Genomic DNA, 22,485 nt, shown 5'->3' on the forward strand with positions numbered 1-22,485 from the left:
CAAGTAGTATACCATACTATACTTTGTGTATTGTTGTTCAAATATTTTTACTGCTCTAATTTCCTCCTGCTCATGTTTGATCTATTCTTACTGTACACCACTTTGAGTGAATTCCTTCAAAAAGGTGGTAAATAAATCCTAATAAATAAATAAATAAATAATATATTCAGTTAAAACATTATACAGCATGGGCTAATGATGCTATTAGCGCGCAGCCGTTAAAAAAATTTGCACATCTACACTTACCACCACCCATTTTGTAGGCAGTAATGCCTCATGCACTATTCCTGCGCTAACCAGTTAGCGCATGGTATGATTATTATTATTTATTGCATTTGTATCCCACATTATCCCACCTCTTTGCAGGCTCAATGTGGCTTACAATAAATCATGGATAGTGGAAATGAGAGGAGAATTGACATTTAGTGTTACAGAAGGATTTTGTGTTATATGGTAATGGAATACATGATAGCGATATAACAAAAGACATTCTTAACATTCCTGGATAGATGTGGGAGCTTCACGTGTTTTGATCTTTGTGGTATATCTTGTCGAAGAGATGGGTCTTTAGTAGTTTGCGGAAGTTGGTCAGTTCATAGGTCGCTTTTAGGTTGCGTGGCAATGCGTTCCAGAGTTGCGTGCTCGTATAGGAAAAGGTTGATGCGTGCATTAGTTTATATTTTAGGCCTTTACAGTTGGGGAAATGAAGATTAAGGAATGTGGTAATGTAGCTGTGTTAACTAATCAGTACAGGAATGCCCACTCTCAGCCCCAAACACATCCCCTTTAAAGTACACTTACTGCAGGATGCCTGAGCATGTTGTCATTTTAACAGTGCATTTTTTTCTAGCAAAAAGGTGCCGGTACTCAAATGCCAGGCCACCCTTCAGGGGTGGGGTGATAACTGACAGACTCACCCAGTGCCGTAGCGGGGGCGGCTGGCACCCGGGGCGGGTCGCCGCCGCGCACCCCCATGGGTGCAGCATGGCGCCCCCCCTCCGGTGCGCACCCTCCCCCCCCTGGAGCACATTGTAACTTACTTTGGCAGCAAGGGGCGGGCGGGAGGACCGATCCGCCCCCGAGCCCACGTTGCTGGGAGCTGTGTCGGCTCCATTGGTTTCTTGCTCTCTCTGCCCCGGAACAGGAAGAAACGTGTTTCGGGGCAGAGGGAGCAAGGAACCAACGGAGACGACACCCCCCCAGCGGCGTGCACCTGGGGCGGACCGCCCCACCGCCCCCCTTCCTACGCCACTGGACTCACCCCACAATAGCCAGGCCCCCTGCAACCAGTCACAGAATCTATGACAAGGCAGAATTGATGTATAGAGCCTGAGCTCTTTCGTTAAAACTTAGGGACCATGGGTCAATTTTAGCAGACAATGGAAAAGGTGCTGGTACCCAATTACCCCCTCAAAAAAATGCCCTGCAGCATTAGGTGTGTGTTAGCAGTTAGTAAAAGAGCACCTATGTTTTCCACCTGAGACAATGGAGGGTGAAATGACAAATGAGGAACTTCAAGGGGATTTGAACTCTGCTTATCCTGTTTCTAACCTCCAGGCTACTCAAGCACACTGTCTGGTTCCTTGCCCCATCTGTAATGCACAGGGTGCTGCCAGCCATCTCCATTCAGGACAGACAGCACTCCAGTCCATTTCAGACTCTCTGCTCCACATATTCTGGGGTTTCCATTCCCTGCTGTTGATTATTCGTAAACTGCAGGAGAAATTCCCCAAAGCTTAGAAATAGGAAATTTAATAAAGAAGAAAAAGAAATTACAAAAGAGCTGACTGATTGTGCCTAATGGGTTTGGGATTCATTTGCAGTTCTATATTTAAATCAGATTGAATTAATTTTACTTTTCTGCCGTGTCAAAAAGCAGAAGAAAATGCATAACTATTAGGAACAATTAATATTTAAAAAAAGTGTTGAGAGTCCTTGTGCTCTCTCTCTCTCTCAAAGCAGATATGATTATGTAGCTTCTTTCACATTTTAATGTGGAAAGTAACAAAACAGAATCACGGGGAAACCTAGAGAAACAAATTGCCCCATGCAAAGAGGACAGTGCAATTCTTTGAGTAGTAGTGGTTAGTGCGGCAGACTTTGATCCTGGGGAACTGGGTTCAATTCCCACTGCAGCTCCTTGTGACTGTAGGTAAGTCACTTAACCCTCCATTGCCCCAGGTACAAAATAAGTACCTGAATATATGTAAACCGCTTTGAATGTAGTTGCAAAAACCTCAGAAAGGCGGTATATCCAGTCTCATTTCCCTATTTGAGATTCTACATGGAATGTTGCTACTATTGAGATTCTACATGGAATGTTGCTATTCCACTAGCAACATTCCACGTAGAAGCCTGCCCTTGCAGATCAGCAATGCAGGACATCAGACTCACAGAAACAGAAGCCTGCGCGGCCGCACTGATGATCTGCAAGGAAGGAGTAGCCTAGTGGTTAGTGCAGCAGACTCTGATTCTGGGGAACTGGGTTCAATTCCCACTGCAGCTCCTTGTGACTGTGGGTAAGTCACTTAACCCTCCATTGCCCCAGATACAAAATAAGTACCTGTATATATGTAAACCGTTTTGAATGTAGTTGGAAAATACCACAGAAAGGTGGTATATCAAGTCCCCTTTCCCTTTGGTGCACGAGAATCCATGCAGACACAAATCATAACAATGTTATTAGCTACAAAACCAATAAAATTAAACATACAGTAAGATGCCAAATAACCAGATGTGCAATTATCTGGACTGACACTCAACAGAGTACTCTACGTGCGGCTGGGCCAGAGTGCGAAGAGTAGCCGCACATCACCTCCCTGTCTCCATTTCCCCAGCACACAATATACAATGTTCTATTGTGTGCTCTCTATATGTCCAATCATCCGGATTTATGATTTTCCAGACCATCCCCCTGCTGAGGATAGTCCGGATAATTGGGATCGTACTGTATTAGCCAATTGGTGTTCAGATCCAGCAGGAAAGAACTGACAATAGAAAGGAAGCCAGCTGTCTCCATATATTCAGGCCATGCTCATCTGTTCCAAATTTACCCCAGTGTAAGCATTGATTCATCATTCTGAAGATCTGATCACAGGTAGATGCTACAAATCCAGGCATTCAATGGGGGTAAATCCAATTTTGATTCTGCCTGTCCTGAGAAAATGGAGCTAGCTGGCTATGCTACCAGTGGACCTGGCTGCTGATGTGGCAGTCTATAAAAAAAAAAAAAACTAAAATGAAATGAAACAGAATTTAAAATATAAAACATTTTGATTTCATTTTATTTCAGATTGTAAAGGCAGACTAGGGATATGCAATGAAGCTACTAAGTAATACATTTAAAACAAACTGAAGAAAATATTTCTTAACTCAATATGTAATTAAACTCTGGAATTTGTTGCCAAAGAATGTGGTAAAAGCAGTTAGCTTAGCAGGGTCAAAAAGGTTTGGCTAATTTCCTAAAAGAAAAGTCCATAAGCCATTATTAAGATGGACTTGGGATAATCCACTGCTTATTTCTAGGATAAGCAGCATAAAATCTGTTTTAGGATCTTGCCAGGTACTTGTAACCAGGATTGGCCACTGTTGAAAACAAGGATACTGGGCTTGACGGACCTTCTGTCTGAATGCCTATGTTCTTATGTTCTTAGATGGGAGGAAGGAATAAAAATAGAAGAGGTCCTTTGTGGTAGTTGCAAATAAAGGCTTATGATGACACAGTAGCTTCAGCAGAGGCTGGTTCTCACTGAGGCTGAAGCCAATAGAAGCAAAAGGGAACTGCAGGACCAACAGAAAAAGAAATGAGAATTTGTTTGCTTGATATCTCTTATTCATTTACAATCCTTGCCTGGGACATTAATAAGCTGATTTTCTCTTCAACACATCTCCCTAACTTGTTTCCTTGCTTAACTCCCCTCCCCTGCCCCCATCAACTCCATTCATGGTCCCTCACATGGCCCTGGTCCAGCCCATGGAAACCCTCTGCCGATGTTCAGTGATTCTGCGTGACAGACATCAGGAGCCTGGTCTTTCCGGATGCTTTTGTTGGTTACTATGGAAACTGGCACTGCTTATGTACATACATTGCTTATAGAAGGAGAAGAGGGGTTTTCACATCCAGTGGCATACCAAGGGGGGGGGGTGCCGCGCGCCGGTCAGCTTCGTTCGTTTCCATGCTCCCTCTGCCCCAGAACAGGTTACCAGGGGGGTTCTTTCGCCGGGGGGGGGGGGGTCATGCAGCACCCGGGGGGCGGGGCGCATCGGCGATCCGCCCCGGGTGTCAGCCCCCCCTAGGAATGCCACTGTTCACATGTTCTGTGTCTATGGTGTGTGGTGAGTAAGGTTACCAGATTTTTGGTTTGCAAATTTGGGACACCTTTGGGATCCAGAACTGAAGTCTTAGGCTGGCCGATATGTCCCACATAGAAAATTAATTATGCAATGGAAAAGCCAAATCAGTTGACAAAATCCAGCTCTAATTATATACAGATTGCCTAAAGTTAGACAACTATAAGGGCAATTCTATATGTTAGGCATTCAAATTTACGTGCACATAATGCATGTGAATATTTAGGAAAGCCATGGAGCGGGCCTTGGGGGCCTGGGCCTCCCAATTTGGGTTCCAAGTCTACTGATTTGACTGGCAGGGGTCCCCAAGCCCTGCCAGCAGAAGCTTTCCTGCAGCGATATTTGTCGCCGTGCTGCCTGCCCTGCTTCTCCCTCCCTCACGCGCATGCTCAGTTTTAATGAAATTGAGCATGCTCAAGCTTTGCTCATGCTCAATTTCACTAAACCCCAAGCACGCATATCAGGGCGGGAATGCATGGCAGGCAGTGCAGCGCCAAGTATTGCCAAAGGAAAGCTTCTGCTGGCAGGGCTTGAGGACCCCCCCCCCAGCCCAGGTATGTGGGATTGTGGGGGGGGGGGGGCGCAGAGTGCAGCAAGGAAGCGGGGTAAAATGTGTCCTCCCCCCAAAAAAAATCAAGGTAAATGCTAGTATTCTGCAAATACCCACTTAAATTACATACCGCATATTTGCAAGGTGGGGCTTATAAAGGGGTGAAGCATGGGTGGGGCTCCCACTTATGTGCATAACTTCCTGTATGTTATCTGCATCCCTGCTGCACATAGGTGTGTGGCTGACACAAGTGCACATGTGGCTGGCATAAGTGCAAATGCCTAAACTTGAGCCTCGTTGATAGCCATTTACACTACTATTAGAATCACCCAGTTAGAGAATTGCCCCCATGTGGGACCTATGTTCAGGTTCTGAAACCATCAACTGAGTCCTCATACATTTTACACTGATGACTTATCTATCAGACAATAAAAATATCCAACCTTTAGTGTCTCTGGCCTGGTTTTATAATTCAGCATATCCCCCTCCCCCCCCCCCCCCCCCCTTCTCTGTGGTCCCATCTGTTCCTTCGGTTTTCCACCTTTTTCTTGTCTGTTTCAGCTCTGTCTCTTTTTTCTTTGTCTTGTTCCTTCAGCAGTGGATATTGTAATACATTCCCTTCTCTATTTATGCTTTGACTCCTTTCTTCTGATTCTCTCCCCTTTTCCTGTCCTTCCAATTCCTTCTCTTCTCATTCTCATCCTCCAGTGTTTATTCCCACATTTTCTCTTCTTCCTTTTCATTCTCTCCCCCTGGGAAGTTCTCCTCCCCATTCCTTTTCCAGTTTAATTCTAAAGAAAATGCTGCCTACTGGTTTCTTATTGTATCCTGGTTTGCATCAAACCTTCCTTTTTTCTTTCTTCTACATCACATCTTCATCTCCTCATTCCCTGTGTATTGATTATATTGCAGGTCATGCTACCATCTTGGAGCCATCTTATGAATGTTCTTTTATAGATGTGGTCTCCAGCATCTCCCCACTGCTTCCCTTGACTCCCCCCCTAATCTAGAATCTTCCCCTTACTTCCCTTGTCCCCCAGACCAGCATCTTTCCTTTACTTCTTTTGACTCCCCAATCCAGCATTTTCTTTTTGATTCCCATGCCCCCTCCTAGTCCAGCATCTCCCCTCTGCTTCCTCTTCCCCCCCCCCCCCAGGTTGACCATCTTCCCTTTGCTCTCCACACCCCATCTAGCATGTCCACTTGCTTCAGGAGGCAACCCAGACAAAAAAGGCAGCATCTCCTTCCCCACTCCCCACCAGATCACCATTAATAATATAGTGCTCCTGCAGGCACGAGACAGTCTCTCTTACTGAAGCCTCTTCCGGAGGCCAAGCTGAAATTCTTGTGCCATGGACTGCTGGCACTACTGCAAATTTTGCCTCCTACAGGCTACAGCACAGAGCTGCCTCGGGCTCTTGAAGTCCTTTACTGCTGGTGCAGTGGGTTGGAGCTGGGGCAAATTATTGTGATGTAGGGATCGGGCCATTGTTCAGGTTAGGTCGGCTGGTGCAGTGCAGTGAGGCTGGCTGCTGGGGCCAATTATTTGCTGCTGCACTGTCAGGCTTGGCTGTCTGTTGTTTCTGTTAGTTAGGACTCACTCTGGAAGTCATCAGATCAGGGTCGGTGTCATCCTGGCTAATTTTCATATGGGAAGCTGACAGCAAGCAGGACTTTCAAACCAGCCAACATGTTGGTTTTCTGCTGTCAGCTTCCAGATTCACAGAGACTAGACCTCTCTCTCTCTCTCTCTCTCTCTCTCTCTCTCTCTCTCTCCTATGCCCCAAAGACCTATTCTTGTTGAAACTGGGACTGATCCAAGAAATGTCTGTGGTGGTGATGGTGGCGGCTGCAGCAACGCTGTGTTGTAAAGGTGTGCAAGAGAGAGAATTGGAAAGCATGCACCCTGCTCCCAGTTTGGAAGCCATGAATAGGGAGGTCCACCAAGGGGCCTGTGGGTAAAGCCCACAGTGGTTCAGTGTCTGGTCCATGCACCTTCACAATGCACTGCTGCTACCACTAGCACCACTATCTGCCTGGAAACAGACTCTACTTATGCAAGAGAAGGTCCATGGTAGCGAGGAGATGGGGGGAGGGGGTGCAGATAGTCATTTTTATTGTTTTCAAAGCTGCCCCATTTTCCTGTGCTTAGAAGTTGGGAAACCTAAATGAAGCCCATTTGCTTCTTGTTTTACTCCATTCCCCCCCTCCCCCCCCCCCCCACCCCCTGATCATCCTGGCTGGTATTCCTGAGTGATACAACCTCTAGTGTCCTCTGAGGATTGCTCTACAGCCAGTAGACGTTGTTGTCTTTCCTTCCTCCCTGGTCTAAAGAGCATTACCTCTATGACGCTGCTCATGCTGGCCATGATGGAACATTTGGACCGAGTATTACATAAGTACATAAGTACATAAGTACATAAGTAGTGCCATACTGGGAAAGACCAAAGGTCCATCTAGCCCAGCATCCTGTCACCGACAGTGGCCAATCCAGGTCAAGGGCACCTGGCACGCTCCCCAAACGTAAAAACATTCCAGACAAGTTATACCTAAAAATGAGGAATTTTTCCAGTCCATTTAATAGCGGTCTATGGACTTGTCCTTTAGGAATCTATCTAACCCCTTTTTAAACTCCGTCAAGCTAACCGCCCGTACCACGTTCTCCGGCAACGAATTCCAGAGTCTAATTACACGTTGGGTGAAGAAAAATTTTCTCCGATTTGTTTTAAATTTACCACACTGTAGCTTCAACTCATGCCCTCTAGTCCTAGTATTTTTGGATAGCGTGAACAGTCGCTTCACATCCACCCGATCCATTCCACTCATTATTTTATACACTTCTATCATATCTCCCCTCAGCCGTCTCTTCTCCAAGCTGAAAAGCCCTAGCCTTCTCAGCCTCTCTTCATAGGAAAGTCGTCCCATCCCCACTATCATTTTCGTCGCCCTTCGCTGTACCTTTTCCAATTCTACTATATCTTTTTTGAGATACGGAGACCAGTACTGAACACAATACTCCAGGTGCGGTCGCACCATGGAGCGATACAACGGCATTATAACATCCGCACACCTGGACTCCATACCCTTCTTAATAACACCCAACATTCTATTCGCTTTCCTAGCCGCAGCAGCACACTGAGCAGAAGGTTTCAGCGTATCATCGACGACGACACCCAGATCCCTTTCTTGATCCGTAACTCCTAACGCGGAACCTTGCAAGACGTAGCTATAATTCGGGTTCCTCTTACCCACATGCATCACTTTGCACTTGTCAACATTGAACTTCATCTGCCACTTGCACGCCCATTCTCCCAGTCTCGCAAGGTCCTCCTGTAATCGTTCACATTCCTCCTGCGACTTGACGACCCTGAATAATTTTGTGTCATCGGCGAATGCTTGACAGGGCTGCCTGAGCCTTAGCGCTGACTCAAGGGAAGACCTTTTGCAAAAGAATTCCTACATTTCATGTACAAATTTCACTTTAATCAGAAAATCCATTCTATTGAGCACGATCACAGGTTTTTAACACACTGATGCCATAAAACCAAGACAACAGATACACTCTGCAACAGATAACATACAGGCATTTATAATTCAGAACCACAAGGAATAATTACCAGACATAAGCACTTACATCCCATCATTGGCATTTGTCTTTATGATGGAGCTGTCAATTTGTAGATATAATTTTAGGTTCTGAACCAGGCTAAAAGGTTTGGTTGATGACATGTATCCATTAAAGTAACATCGCCTTGCCAGGGAGCCTTCACTACAACAAGCATAGCTTGCTTTCCAACAAAACACTAATATAATACCGACACAGGAAGCCAAGTTTTAGGAAAATGAGGTCTAGCACAGCACATCACAAAGAGTCCACTGAACATGAGGAGGGGTAAGAGTCCATATTTTCCCTCTCTCCCACCCAAACACATAAAATTTCCAGTTCTCTGTAGTGGTTCCTGGGATAATTTGGTGTGCACTGTGCTCTTTCCTAATGTTTTAGTTCTCACCCCCTGAAGGCTGTTTTCCAGGATCTGAGGGAAGGGGGGGGGGGGGCTGCCTTACCTGCCATCTCGGTCCCAGTCATACACCTCCACTTTGATTGTTCTGTAGAAGCAAATGTACAGACAGAAGTCATTAGTGAGAACATATGAGCTGATACTACAGAGGCTTTTAATCAAGGGCTTTGTCTGATATTAACACAGCTCCTGGCCCACTAGTTGTATTAAAGAACACATAGCCAACAGACAGCAGAACCACAGCAACCCGGAAAGGAAGTCGCTTCACATGGCTGCCCATTCTCTCGTCTCTTTTATTCCTCCTTCTACTGGTGACGCAGTGGAGTACTGACCAGCTGCTTGCTCTCTGCCAGAGGCGTAGCCACGGGTGAGCCCAGGTGGGCCTGGGCCCACCCACTTTGGGCTCAGGCCCACCCAAAACTGTAGCACTCTTGTTAAGGCTGGCAGGGATTCCCAAGTCCCACCAGCTGTCCCCAGGGCCGCCGAGAGGGGGGGACAGGGGGGACAAAATTCCCCGGGCCCGGGCCTCCGGGGACGGGCCCGGCACCGCTGCAGTCCGGCCCACCCACCCTCCGTTGCTCCCTGGCATTGAACTTAAGCGCCTCACCTTCGAAAGCGCAGGAAGCAGCGGCAGACCACTCCTTCCTTCCATGTCCCGCCCTCGCCTGATGTAACTTCCGTGAGGGCAGGACACGGAAGGAAGGAGTAGTCTGCCGCTGCTTGCTGTGCTTTCGAAGGTGAGGCACTTAAGGTCAGTGCAAAGGGTCTGGGGGTGGAGAGAGGGCCCGGTGGCAGGGGGGCCCAGGGGCGGCGGCCTTGTCCAAGGCCTGGCCCAGTCTCTCGGCGGCCCTGGCTGTCCCAGAATGCTACCGTTCTCATTACAGCCAATGGCACTCTCTGTGCATGCACAGGAAGGAAGAGGGCTAGCTTGGTGGTGGCTCATAAACAGTACCACCAGCTGCAGCAAGTACAGGACCGATCTGGGCCACTGGAGCAGGACCTCTTCAGCTGGCAGAGCTTGGGGATCCCTGCCAGTTCAGGTATTTATTTAATTTAGGGTCATGGGGGTAGGGGACATACATGGAGATGCTCACCCATGTAGGGCACAGGCCCATCCAAATTGGCACAGCTGACTATGCCAGTGCTCTCTGCATCCCAACCTTCCACACCCCCAAGAGCTTTCTGCTGATATGGATACAGGAGAGGAGAGGCTGAAGCAGATCCAGCAGCTTCTCTCCTGTGCTCCTAGGACTCGGCATTTCCAGCAGAACAAGAAGGGAGTAATAGTGGCCTAATGGTCAGTGCAGAGGGCTTTGATCCTAGCAACATGGGTTCAATTCACACTGCAGCTCCTTGGGCAAGTCACTTAACCCTCCATTGACCCCAAGTACAAAACTTAGATTGTGAGCCCTCTAGGGACAGAGAAAGTACCTGCATAGAATGTGTACAGTGCTGTGTATGTCTAGTAGCACTATAGAAATGATTAGTGGTGGTAGCAGTAAAGCAACCCTGCTGTGCAGGTGGGCTTAAGGAAGAAAGGGGTCTACTCGCAGGTGTTTTTTTGTTTTGTTACATTTGTACCCCGCGCTTTCCCACTCATGGCAGGCTCAATTTGGCTTACATGGGGCAATGGAGGGTTAAGTGACTTGCCCAGAGTCACAAGGAGCTGCCTGTGCCTGAAGTGGAAATAAAACTCAGTTCCCCAGGACCAAAGTCCGCCACTCCTCCACTGTTGCTACTATTTGAGATTCTACATGGAATGTTTCTATTCCACTAGCAACATTCCATGTAGAAGTCGGCCCTTGCAGATCACCAAAGTGGCCTCGCAGGCTTCTGCTTCTGTGAGTCTGACGTCCTGCAGGACGTCAGACTCACAGAAACAGAAGCCTGTGCAGCCTTCTACATGGAATGTTGCTAGTGGAATAGCAACATTCCATGTAGAATCTCCAATAGTATCTATTTTATTTTTGTTACATTTGTACCCTGTGCTTTCCCACTCATGGCAGGCTCAATGCGGCTTACATGGGGCAATGGAGGGTTAAGTGACTTGCCCAGAGTCACAAGGAGCTGCCTGTGCCGGGAATTGAACACCCTAACCACTAGGCCACTCCTCCACTCTCCCCAGATCTTCTGAGAAAGATACTTCTCTGTAAGGGTATTTTCCAAAATTGTTGCTCAGTGGCCCTTAACCTGAATTCATGGCACTGGGAAGAAACCACCCAGAATGAGGCAAGCAAGCTGTGAATTGTTTGGGAGGCAAAAGATTTGAATACTGAAAGGGAGGGGGCAGTTAGTGAGGAATGACTGAAGGCTAGAAAAGAGAAGAAGTGAACCCCATCTTCAAAACCTAGCAATGCATACCTGCACTATCTCCCCCCCTCCCCCCCCCCCCCCCCCCCCACAAAAAGTTCTACATTGCCATGTAAAAGGTGGGAAAATGTGGGATACAAATGCAATAAATAAATAAATAAATAAATAAATAAATGTGATTTGCAGGAGGTGTGAGCATCAGGACTTATTTTGGTAAGGGGAAAAAAAGGGAGCATGAGAACCTAGGGGGAGAATGGAGGGGTATGAGAGAAGCTGAGAGAAAGCAGTTGCAAGACAGGAGGTGATAGAAGAATGCAAGATGGCTAAGAAGGAGGGATCGAGGTTTTCAACAAAGGACAGGGGTACAGGAAGGGCAAGAAAGATTGAGGTAGCAGGGTTCCTCTCTTTAATTTAATTTTGTTTTTTTATGTACTGTCTGCAAGCCTGAAAACTATTGAAGTGGTGTATATTCAGGTACAGAAGATATTTTTCTCTCCATAGACAGTTCACATTAAAAAAAAATCACAAAAAGCTGAACTGGGACTTGAACCAGGGTTCCCTGGCTTGCAACCTGCTTCTTCCAGCCACTAGGCTACTCCTCCACTCTGGGAACCCCAGAATTTGAACTTATACTATTGGTCAGAGATTTAACTAGATCAACGTGAGCAGACTGAAATAGAAGGAGGGGGGGGGGGGGGGTCTAACTTCAACAAAAGATCAGTGCATTAGTGAAAATCTATGTGCTCAAATTCACAGGGAAAAAAAATGTAAAGCTCGTTCTCTGTGATCAAAGGCATTGTGGGTTCCTTCTCCAATGCCAGAGACTAGTATGCACAAATAAATAAATAATCCCTGCATGGTTACCTGCTCCACCCATATGCCACAACATGCCTGCGTTTCACTTTGCAGAAACCTTCCCCCTCCTCCTTAAACCTCCATAAATTGAGAAATTATCCAGGTAAATGTATCTGTTCATTTCTAACCCTGTTTTCACTTTCTGTCATTGCTTTCTTTTGGAGGGTGTGGCTTTTCCTTTTTGTATCTGTATTTTAAGCTCTGTTGCCATAGAGACAAAACAGTACAGGGCTACCCATCCGAAACCAGAGATGACCCGCCTGGCTGGGATCTTTCTCTATAATGCAGCACTTTATTTCTAGAAGGAAATGTGCCAGAACTCAGATACATGTCTGCCCTGTGGGTGGGAGTGGGGAGGTAATCGTTTATCGTTTAATTTACTTATTGCATGGCAAAACAGAATGGTTTACAAAACAAATGTTACAAAGACTTTAAAATAATACTCATTTCGAAACTCCATTAAAAGATAGGAAAGAAGAAAAATCTTTCATTCAAGATAGTAGGTCAAAACAAAATATATTATTAGCATTCATACGTCAAATACAGATTCCTGTGTGGTCAATTCACTGAGATACTGCATCATTCAATGGTAAAAGCCAATTGGTAGAGATAGGTTTTCAATGCTTTATGAAACTGTGAGTAGGACCCTTCTAGTCTGATTTGCTTTGGTAATGAATTCCATAATGCTGGGGAAAGAAAGTAGAACGCAGATGAGCGAGTAAATTCCCTTCTTGCCCTGGATGGCGGGTGTAGGATCAATCTGATATCTGTTGAAGAGCGAAGAGCGAAGAGCGAAGAGTATGGCCCCTTTCTTTCCGAGCACTCTACCAAAACCCTCATTCACACCCTTGTCACCTCTCGTTTAGACTACCGCAATCTGCTTCTTGTTGGCCTCCCACTTAGTCACCTCTCACCTCTCCCCTCTCCAATCAGTTCAAAACTCTGCTGCCCGTCTCGTCTTCCGCCAGGGTCGCTTTACTCATACTACCCCTCTCCTCAAGTCGCTTCACTGGCTCCCTATCCATTTTCGCATCCTGTTCAAACTTCTTCTACTAACCTATAAATGTACTCACTCTGCTGCTCCCCAGTATCTCTCCACACTCATCCTTCCCTACACCCCTTCCCGTGCACTCCGCTCCATGGATAAATCCTTCTTATCTGTTCCCTTCTCCACTACTGCCAACTCCAGACTTTGCGCCTTCTGTCTCGCTGCACCCTACGCCTGGAATAAACTTCCTGAGCCCCTACGTCTTGCCCCATCCTTGACCACTTTTAAATCTAGACTGAAAGCCCACCTCTTTAACATTGCTTTTGACTCGTAACCACTTGTAACCACTCGCCTCCACCTGCCCTCCTCTCCTCCTTCCTGTACACATTAATTGATTTGATTTGCTTACTTTATTTTTTGTCTATTAGATTGTAAGTTCTTTGAGCAGGGACTGTCTTTCTTCTATGTTTGTGCAGTGCTGCGTACGCCTTGTAGCGCTATAGAAATGCTAAATAGTAGTAGTAGTAGTAGTGGTGTGTATCGAATAGTCAATGCTACAAGATATGATGGGATGTTAGTGTGGAGTGCCTTATGTGTCAATTTAAGAATTTTGAACCTAACTCTAAATTCGTTAGGGATCCAATGAAGATGTTGTGGAAGAGGAATAATCCTATCAGATTTGGTGGTCTGACAGATGACATGAGCTGCAGTGCTCTGAATGGAGGTGGAGGAGAATAAGGCCAATGCCAAACAGACTTCTACGGTCTGTGCCCCGATCAGGATGGGCTGGAGTGGGGCTTCAAAGACAATTCCAGTAATTGGGGAACGAGGCCAGTGTCAGGCAGACCTCTATGGTCTGTGCCCCGAAAATGGCAAAGAGGTCAAGATGAAGTGTGCATGTAATATCACATCATGCCATATGCCATGAGTTTATCTTGTTGGGCAGAATGGATGGACCATACGGGTTATTATGTCCAGTCATCTACTATGTTACTACATAAAGAGGGTGGAAATTGGGTCAACTCCTTGCAACCAATTATAGTATGATCCTCCCCCCTTACCATCTTCCCTCCTGCCAGCAGGAGGCATGAAAAAGCGGTGCTGTTATCTGCTGGTGTGTCCTCCTTCACCATCATGACATACCATGAGAAAACCACCAAGAGACAGAGGTGGGGGTAGGGGCATTGCTGGGGCTTCTTTCTTTCTCCCACCTCACTCTCCCACTGGTGTTATTCTTACTCATTCCCCTCTCCCTCCCTCACCGGTGGTTTTCTCACATTCACATTCATGAAACTGACATGATTGGTACTCAATTTTCATCAGGGAAAAGTGTTCTAATGGATGCAAGGTGCCAAATGGGGTAGCAATGGCAGATCTGCAAGAAAACACTTTTATAGAATAGCGCCAAGTGTTTCTGCGTGGACCTACACAAGGGGCATGACCACGGCAAGGGCATGTCCAAGAAAACAGCAAGGCAAACGATCTGCAAACTCCAAGATGGAAAACAACAGACAATGATTATATCGTTGATTTCGGCTCCTGCATGTGGGGCCATCACCTGTTTTTTGCCTAGCGCTTAAAAGGATATAATCGTTGTCTCCCAAACATTTATGACAACTGGGTTATACAGTTTCCAATATTGGCAATAAGGATCTGTGAATAGCCCCTCCTCCTCTCACCTCCACGTCACTGCCCCTGGAGTAAGACCCCGGAGGAGCGCAGCGACGTGACAGGCAAGATGAGGAGCGGCTGCAAAGACTGTGTTTTAAGACTTGGGCATTTGTGAATGATTTGGGCTGGGTTTAAAAACATTTATTGCTTTTGTTCTTTTTGTAACGGCTGGACAGCGTTACCACTGGCAGCTGCGGGTGGCGAGGGGATTTGATGCGCCGGGGGGGGAGGGGAGGGTCACTGGACATGGGTAGCTGGAGGGGGGAGGGTCGCTGGACATGGGTGGCTGCAGGGAGGGCAGGGGGAGAGTAGGGTCACTGGACATGGATGGCTGGAGGGTTGCAGGGGAGAGGGAGGTGGGGGCTCACACTCACTCACTCACTCACTCACTGTCTCTCATATACACTGTCTCTGACACACTCTGTCACACACACACACACAGTCTCACACACACAGACATTCTGTCTCTCACACACTCTCTCTCTCTCACACAAACACACACGCTGTCTCTGTCTCTCTCTCATTCTCTCTCTTTCTCTCTGACACACACACTCCATCTCTCACACACACTCTCTCTCAAACATACACACTCCAAGAAAAACCTTGCTAGCGCCCGTTTCATTTGTGTCAGAAACGGGCCTTTTTACTAGTTATAGAATATTATCAGTTGCACGGGTTACATGGCAGCCATTGACATGACATACATTGGTGTGTCAGAGCGGCTTTGCGCTAGAATCCGAGAACAGCTTAGGTGCACCCAGCAGCCATTTATAGAACTGTGGTGTCTACATCTTGTCACCAATTTACAGAGTTGCTTTATAAGTATGCTGAAGTAACATCCAACAAGATTTGTCATCCACAGTTGTCACCAACATGATCGTGTTTCGAGCTACGCTCTGCATCAAGTCCTTTAGATGCTTATATTCGACCTTTCTTCAACATCAGGTGGAAAACTGAATAAGACTAAAGATTTATATGTGTGTGTGTGTTTGTGTGTGTGTGTATACACGTGTACATGTGAAGACAGCTGCTGCTATCTAGCTAAATGCATCTGAAAATTGCCGTCTGCATTGACACTGAGGCCAAGAAGTATCAACCATACGTTAAAAAAATCTAAAACGTTAAAATCCTTAACGAATTTGAAAAAACGAAGCATGCAGCAAAAAAAGCAAGTCACACATGTTCGGTGCGGTATTGAAAAGTACAATGTATCAAAGATTCGTAATCCCCGTTGGTAATCGGCCCCTAAAGCATGCGCAGAGCAGCCAAGCGTTATGCTGGCTGCTCTGCGCATGCCCCGAACGTCAAAACCAAAAAAACAAAACAAAACAACACAAACACGTGGCTCCCCGCTTTCCCCTGCATAAAATATCTCAACAAACATCAAAAAAGGATCGGGAGGGGGCAAAGGCGCTCATCCGGAGCATCCTATATGGACGGCCTTGCCCCCCCCCGCCCCCCACCTGAGGTCGCCACTGCTCCTCGCTTCTCCCTGTATGAAATAAAAACTCATAAAAATCAAAAATTTTGCAGTGCTGGGCCCCCTCCTTTTCTGTCTCTCTCTTCTCCTTCTCCCACCAATGCTCCGCCTCCTGCCATCCTCCGCCCCCGTGCCATGCCCCCCTGAGTTCGTCGCCACAGCTCCCCCCCCTCCACCGGACCCCCCCTCCACCTTAATGGCCGGTGCAGCACCTCTCACCTGTGTGTGAAGGCGCTGCACGGGATGGAACAGCTGATCGTCGATCGCTTCTGCCTTCACCAATGTCTCTCTCCTTCTTCCTGTACCCGCCCTTCTCTGACGTAAGTTACCTATGTGGATAACCTATGTAAGAGGAGGGCGGGCACAGGAAGAAGAAGAGAGACATCGGTGAAGGCAGAAGCGATCGACGATCAGCTGTTCCATCCCGTGCAGCGCCTTCACACACAGGTGAGAGGCGCTGCACGGCCGGTAAGGCGGAAGGGGGGGGGTCCGGTGGAGGGGGGGGAGCGGCAACGACGAACTCAGGGGGTCGTGGCACGGAGGTGGAGGATAGCGGGAGGCGGAGCAGTGGTGGGAGGAGAAGAGAGAGACAGGAAGGGAGGGGGGCCCGGCGCTGCAAAAGTTTTAATTTTTATGAGTTTTTATTTCATACAGGGAGAAGCGGGGAGCAGCGGCGACCTCGGGCGGGGGGCAAGGCCGTCCATACAGGACACTCCTGATGAGCGCCTTTCCTCTCCCGATCCTTTTTTGATGTTTGTAAAGCTTTTATATTTTATGCAGGGGAAAGCGGGGAGCCACGTGTTTGTGGTGTTTTTATTTTTTTTAATCTCACTTTTCTGATTAAACATGGCAGCTTGGATTTTTATGGTGCAGGGGGCAGCGGGGAGATGACAGCTCAGGCCTTAACGACAGGTCTGAGCTCACGTTAAATTTCTGACGGTAAATGATTCGTTGCAAGCGTCGGTATGGTTAGTGCATTCCGAATTGTCCGAATTTCAATGATAGTTTCTCGTTTGCATTCCGTTTTCGTTAGCTGCTAGCGTTATCGGAAAATGGCCTTTGATGCATGCTACGGTTGTTGAAAATGTCTTCGGTAAGGGCCAGTAAAGGGTCGTTAAAAGGGTCGTTAAGGTTTAGTGCATCTGGGCCTGAGTTCCCTGGGGACCACCAGTGCTTCCTGGTCTCCTGTAAGTGAAGCTCAGCAGCGCAATTCCCCTTAAACGCCCTCCCCATACTACTCCATCACCGAGTCCCCCTCCCACCTTCACGCATACACAGAAAGCTCTTCTAGTGCTACTAATGTAGTGTTGGGTGCCAGGCTGCTTGTCTTTCTAGTTGTGAATTGATCTGGAACTGAAGGCATTTCCCTTCCCCCGGGGTTTCATTTTCAAGGCACCTCAGAGAGAGTGAGGGCCTCGGTTACTTCTCTTCTTTATCACTTTGCATTAGAGCCATGCTTGGTCTAATTGGTGTTTTTGCATATGTTATAGCAGCCGGCACTGACTTCTGTTATCCTGATTAATACCTCTGCCGATCAGCCATCACTGAGCCGTTCCCCTTTGCTTTGTAATAATCAGCCAATATTGATGCTGCTGGCAAGAGAATATAGCAGTGGGTACGACACTTCTACAGACTGGGAATAAATTGCCTGTCACTCATTTCCAGCCTCTTAATCACATTCCCCACACATTGTCCTGCCGCGACTGTAAATTTTCCTGCAAATTTATCTCATGTATACTTATTGAATGGCTAGGTGTGTCTCCTGGAGAGGGTTGAGATGCATGGTCATAAATGATACATTGGATTGAAACATGACTTCAAGTGAAGTCTGAAATTTTCAGCTGGTGGCGGTCAGCGTTTTATTCGCTGGCCACCACTGGCTGAATTGTCCAGATATTCAGAGTGCCCCGTAACAATAATCCACAGTGTCTATATTAAAGCATTAACCAAACTCATTCTTAAATGAAATATATGCTCATATGTAGAGAGAGAGAAAGTGTCATGGATCACAACGAATTTTCTCTGATCCCACTGGGGACCTTCCTCTTCAAAGCTATAATCATAGCACATATTCATGTCTTAATATTTTCAATAATTGTAAGAAAGTTTTAATCATTTTTCACATTTTTTTCTTTTCAAAGTAAGTTAAACTTGTACTGTCATGCTTATCTGAAAAATCAAAGGCTTGCAAAAAATGTCCAAAATCTGAATAAGAAAGAAGTTCATTTTCCAAAAAAGAGAAACGTCTATCTTTTGTTTTTGAAAATACTGTTTCTAACAAGGTTTTGTACTTTGGACATTTTGTTTTTTGATCCATTTTCAAAAAAACAAAAGTCCACGTGAAAAACGTAGAAAACCAAGCCATTGGGGTTTAGGAGGGGCCAGCATTTTTAGTAAACTGGTCTCCCAGACATCCCAGAAGATAAATGGGGCACCCTAGGGGGCACTGCAGTGGACTTCAAAAACATACTCCCAGGTGCATATCTCACCATTGCTCCCTTATCTTGTCTGCTGAAACCCCCAAAACCCACTATCCCCAACTGTACACCACTACAATAGCCCTTATGGTCGAAGGGGGCACCTATATGTGAGTACAGTGGGTTTCTGGTGAGTTTTGGAGGGCTCACAAAACGTGACAGGTAGAGGGAGATAGGAACCACAGTCCCCCCACACCATGGTACATTGCACTACACTGACCACTACACTACTCCAGGGACGTGCATGCTGCTCTAACAGACCTGGCTCTAACATATGAGGTTGTCATACAGGCTGCTAAATCATATTTGTATTCACATTTGTGGGGGTGGGAGGGGGTCAGTGACGACTGGGGGGTTATTGGGGGGGGGGGTCACCCCGATTCTCTTCACTGGTCATCTGGTCATTTTGGGCACCCTTTTGTGCCTTATTCGTTATAAAAACAGGTCTAGCTTACAACGTCTTAGTTTTAGTCCTGGACAATTTTGTTTTGTTCCATTATGGCTGAAAAATGTCCAAGTGCTAGGAACGCCCAGATCCCGACTTTAACAAGCCCCTGACACGCCCCCTTGTGATTTGAACGCACTTCTGATGGACTTCATAGAAAAACATCTAAAAAATTGGTTTTGAAAATACCAATTTGGATGTTTTTGTGAGAAAAACGTCCAAATGCAGAATTATGCCACTTTTTGGATGTTTTTCTCTTTCGAAAATGAGCTCCATAGTGACACAGTAGATGACGGCAGATAAAGAGCTGCACCGTTCATCTAGTCTGCTCAATAAGATAAACTCATAGCACATTCTTGATCTTGATCTGTCCTTGCCATTTTCAGGACACAAACCATAGAACTCCCCAACTACTAGATTGCTGCTGAAGCCCACTCCAGCCCGTCCATATGTGTCTAACCATACTTGAGGATTAGCAAATGAGAGGGTACAAAAGTATCCAAAACAAGACAGCAAAGAAAGGCGGGTTGCTGAAAGCCACCATTGTGTTTGGACACAGTCCAGCTCATTTTTGAAAGAGAAGGGCGCCCATCTTTTGACACAAATCGGGAGATGGGCGCCCTTCTCTCAGGGGCGCCAGAATTGGCATAATCGAAAGCCGATTTTGGGACTCCCCAACTGCTTTCTGTCGCCAGGACGGCCGAAGTTCCCGGGGGCGTGTCGGAAGGGTAGCGAAGGCGGGACAGGGGCGTGCCGAGGCGTGGTTAAGAGATGGCTGCGGCTGATAATGGAAAAAATGGGCGTCCCTGGCGAGAATTTGGTCCTCTTTTTTGGTCCCTTTTTTTTTTAGGACCAAGTCACAAAAAAGTGCCCAGAACTGCCCAGATGACCATCGGATGATGCACCTGGAACCAATTTGCCAAGTCCACTGTAGTGCCCCCTAGGGTGCTCGGTTGGTGCCCTGGCATGTGAGGGGGACCAGTGCACTACGAATCCTGGACCCTCCCATGACCAAATGCCTTGGACTGGTTCATTTTTGAGATGGGCGCCATCGGTTTCCATTATGGGGGAAAACCGAGGGCGCCCATCTCTAAATCCGGCGATCTCAGCATTTAGGTCAAGATTTGGGCGCCCCCCCAACCGTATTTTCGAAACGAAAGATGGACGCCCATCTCGTTCGAAAATACAGTTGGTCCCGACCCTTCGCCGTGCCATCCTTGGAGATAGACGCCCTTTGCGATGGGCGTCCCCGTTCGAAAATGCCCCTCGGTATAACCTTCTGGTTAACTAGATGTGCTGTTAGAAGGACTGCTTTGGGCTTCATTTTCTATCAAAGATTATACTGTTCTGTCCCCTGAGGCAGGCGCTCTTCTGCGTCGAAACACAGCCCGTGTTGGGTCTTTTGCATTACATTTCTACATTGTTCCAGTCTTGAGGGTTCTTTTGTGCTTTGCTGTCTAACCATAATCAGAGTACAGACTGTTGATGTCTCCCCAACACTGGTTTTATTTCCCAATTACTGGAGTTACTGTTTAAGCACCATTAAGTTTTGTTTTGCTTCCATTCTCTTTCCATATCTGATATTTGTCAACATTTGCTCATTTCTAAGCTGAAGGAAAAGGGTTATCTTTGAAAGAAATGTATTAAGTTAGTCCAGTAACAAAGGTATTATCTTATTTTCTTTTCTGTTTTGTTTTGTTTTTTTCTATTTATTACCCTTCCAAAGAAGAATTCTTTTGTTTATCCCATGCATTTTTGAATTCTGCATTTGATTCCCACTGCAAGTTCTTGTGACTGTGGGCAAGTCACTTAACCCTCTGTTGCCTCAGGTACAAAATAAGACATGTATATAATATGTAAACCACTTAGAGTACATGTATATAATATGTAAACCACACAGAAAGGCAGTATATCAAATCCCATCCCCTTTCAATATCTCAGTAAACTGGAAAGCTGTCAGACTTTCCATTGTACCAGATTCACTAGAGTTATGAGCTGGTTCCATTTTTACAGGACAGTAAGATCCCAGTCCTGGTTTCACTGCAGTGCATGCAGGGACTTGTAGTTCTGATTTTCATGTTAATTTTTCAAAGAAAAAAAAAGGGGCTACAAGTTCATGACTACAGTTGGGTACAACCAGGAACACTTCAACCTGCTCTGAAAAATTGGCTTTGCCGCCCACTGGGATGAAGAAAACCCATCTTACCTGTCGTAGTCTCCATTGCACAAGGCTCGCACGGGGATGGAGAAAGCTTGCCACACAGGATTTAGTGTGTTTTTCACAACTTCAGTTTTGTGACAGATTGTAAACCTAAAACACAGGAAAATTAGCTCCAGTAAGTCTCTGTCCCATAATGCACTATCCAAGAAAGGAAAAGAAGAAAAATAGCTTTTAGTAAAGAACAAATCCCACTAAGCTATCTCCCCTTCAGTCTGTTCAAAATTCTGCTGCATGACTTATATTCCGCCAGTGTCACTATGCTCATATTAGTCCTCTCCTCAAGTCACTTCATTGGCTCCCTATCAGTTTCTGCATACAGTTCAAACTCCTCTTATTGACTTACAAGTGCCTTCACTCTGCAGCTCCTCAGTACCTCTCCACTCTTATCTCTCCCTACACTCTTACCTGGGAACTCCGTTCATCGGGTAACTCTCTCTTATCTGTACCTTTCCCCTCCAATGCCAACTCCAGACTCCATTCCTTTTATCTTGCTGCACTGTATGCCTGGAATAGACTTCCTGAGTCGGTACGTCAAGCTCCAGCTCTGGCCATCTTCAAATCTAGGCTAATAGCCTACCTTTTTGAGGCTGCTTTTAACTCCTAACCCCTATCCACTTGTTCAGTACCCATGTCTACCATTCCCACCATAAGTAATTCCCTTATCCCTTAATTGTCCTGTTTGCCCCTTTCGCCCCTCCTCCTCCGGGTCTGGCGTTCTACGTGATGTCAGCCTGATCTACGGAGCCTAGCACAGACACAGGCAGCCACGGACACAGGCAGCAAGATAGAACATTGGAGGTGAGAATTATTATATAGGATAACTCTCTATAGATCACCGATTCCTTATTCACCCTCTTGTATAGAGCGTGCATCTCAGCAGAACCTCCTGGTAGTCCCTTCACATCTAAAAATTCAATTGGATATGACAAAAATCTCCTCCTTCACTATAGAACCATCTGTCACCTTACGTCCATCATGAGACTTATAAAGCTTTCATGAAAATCTTTAAATGTACTATTTTACAATTGCTTTTTCCTCCTAATAAGAGCATTCTGTTCTGGCCATTTCCTCACAGTTGGCCAACCCTGCAATGGGGATCTTTCAGTGTTTCTATTGTTG

General features: G+C 46.4%; 1 protein-coding gene across 1 annotated transcript in view; it reads right to left on the reverse strand.

Moving 5' to 3' along the window:
• LOC115482102 (copine-5-like) overlaps positions 1–22,485 on the reverse strand; it is a 267,201-nt gene that overhangs the window by 60,398 nt on the left and 184,318 nt on the right. Inside the window, exons 10-11 of the mRNA XM_030221668.1 lie at positions 21,352–21,456; positions 8,966–9,007 (exon numbers count right to left, since the gene is read on the reverse strand). Coding sequence (XP_030077528.1) covers positions 8,966–9,007; positions 21,352–21,456 — 147 coding nt within the window. The remainder of the gene's footprint in view (positions 1–8,965; positions 9,008–21,351; positions 21,457–22,485) is intronic.

The sequence above is a fragment of the Microcaecilia unicolor genome, chromosome 12 (genome assembly GCF_901765095.1).
Source record: "Microcaecilia unicolor chromosome 12, aMicUni1.1, whole genome shotgun sequence".
Lineage (NCBI taxonomy): Eukaryota > Metazoa > Chordata > Amphibia > Gymnophiona > Siphonopidae > Microcaecilia > Microcaecilia unicolor.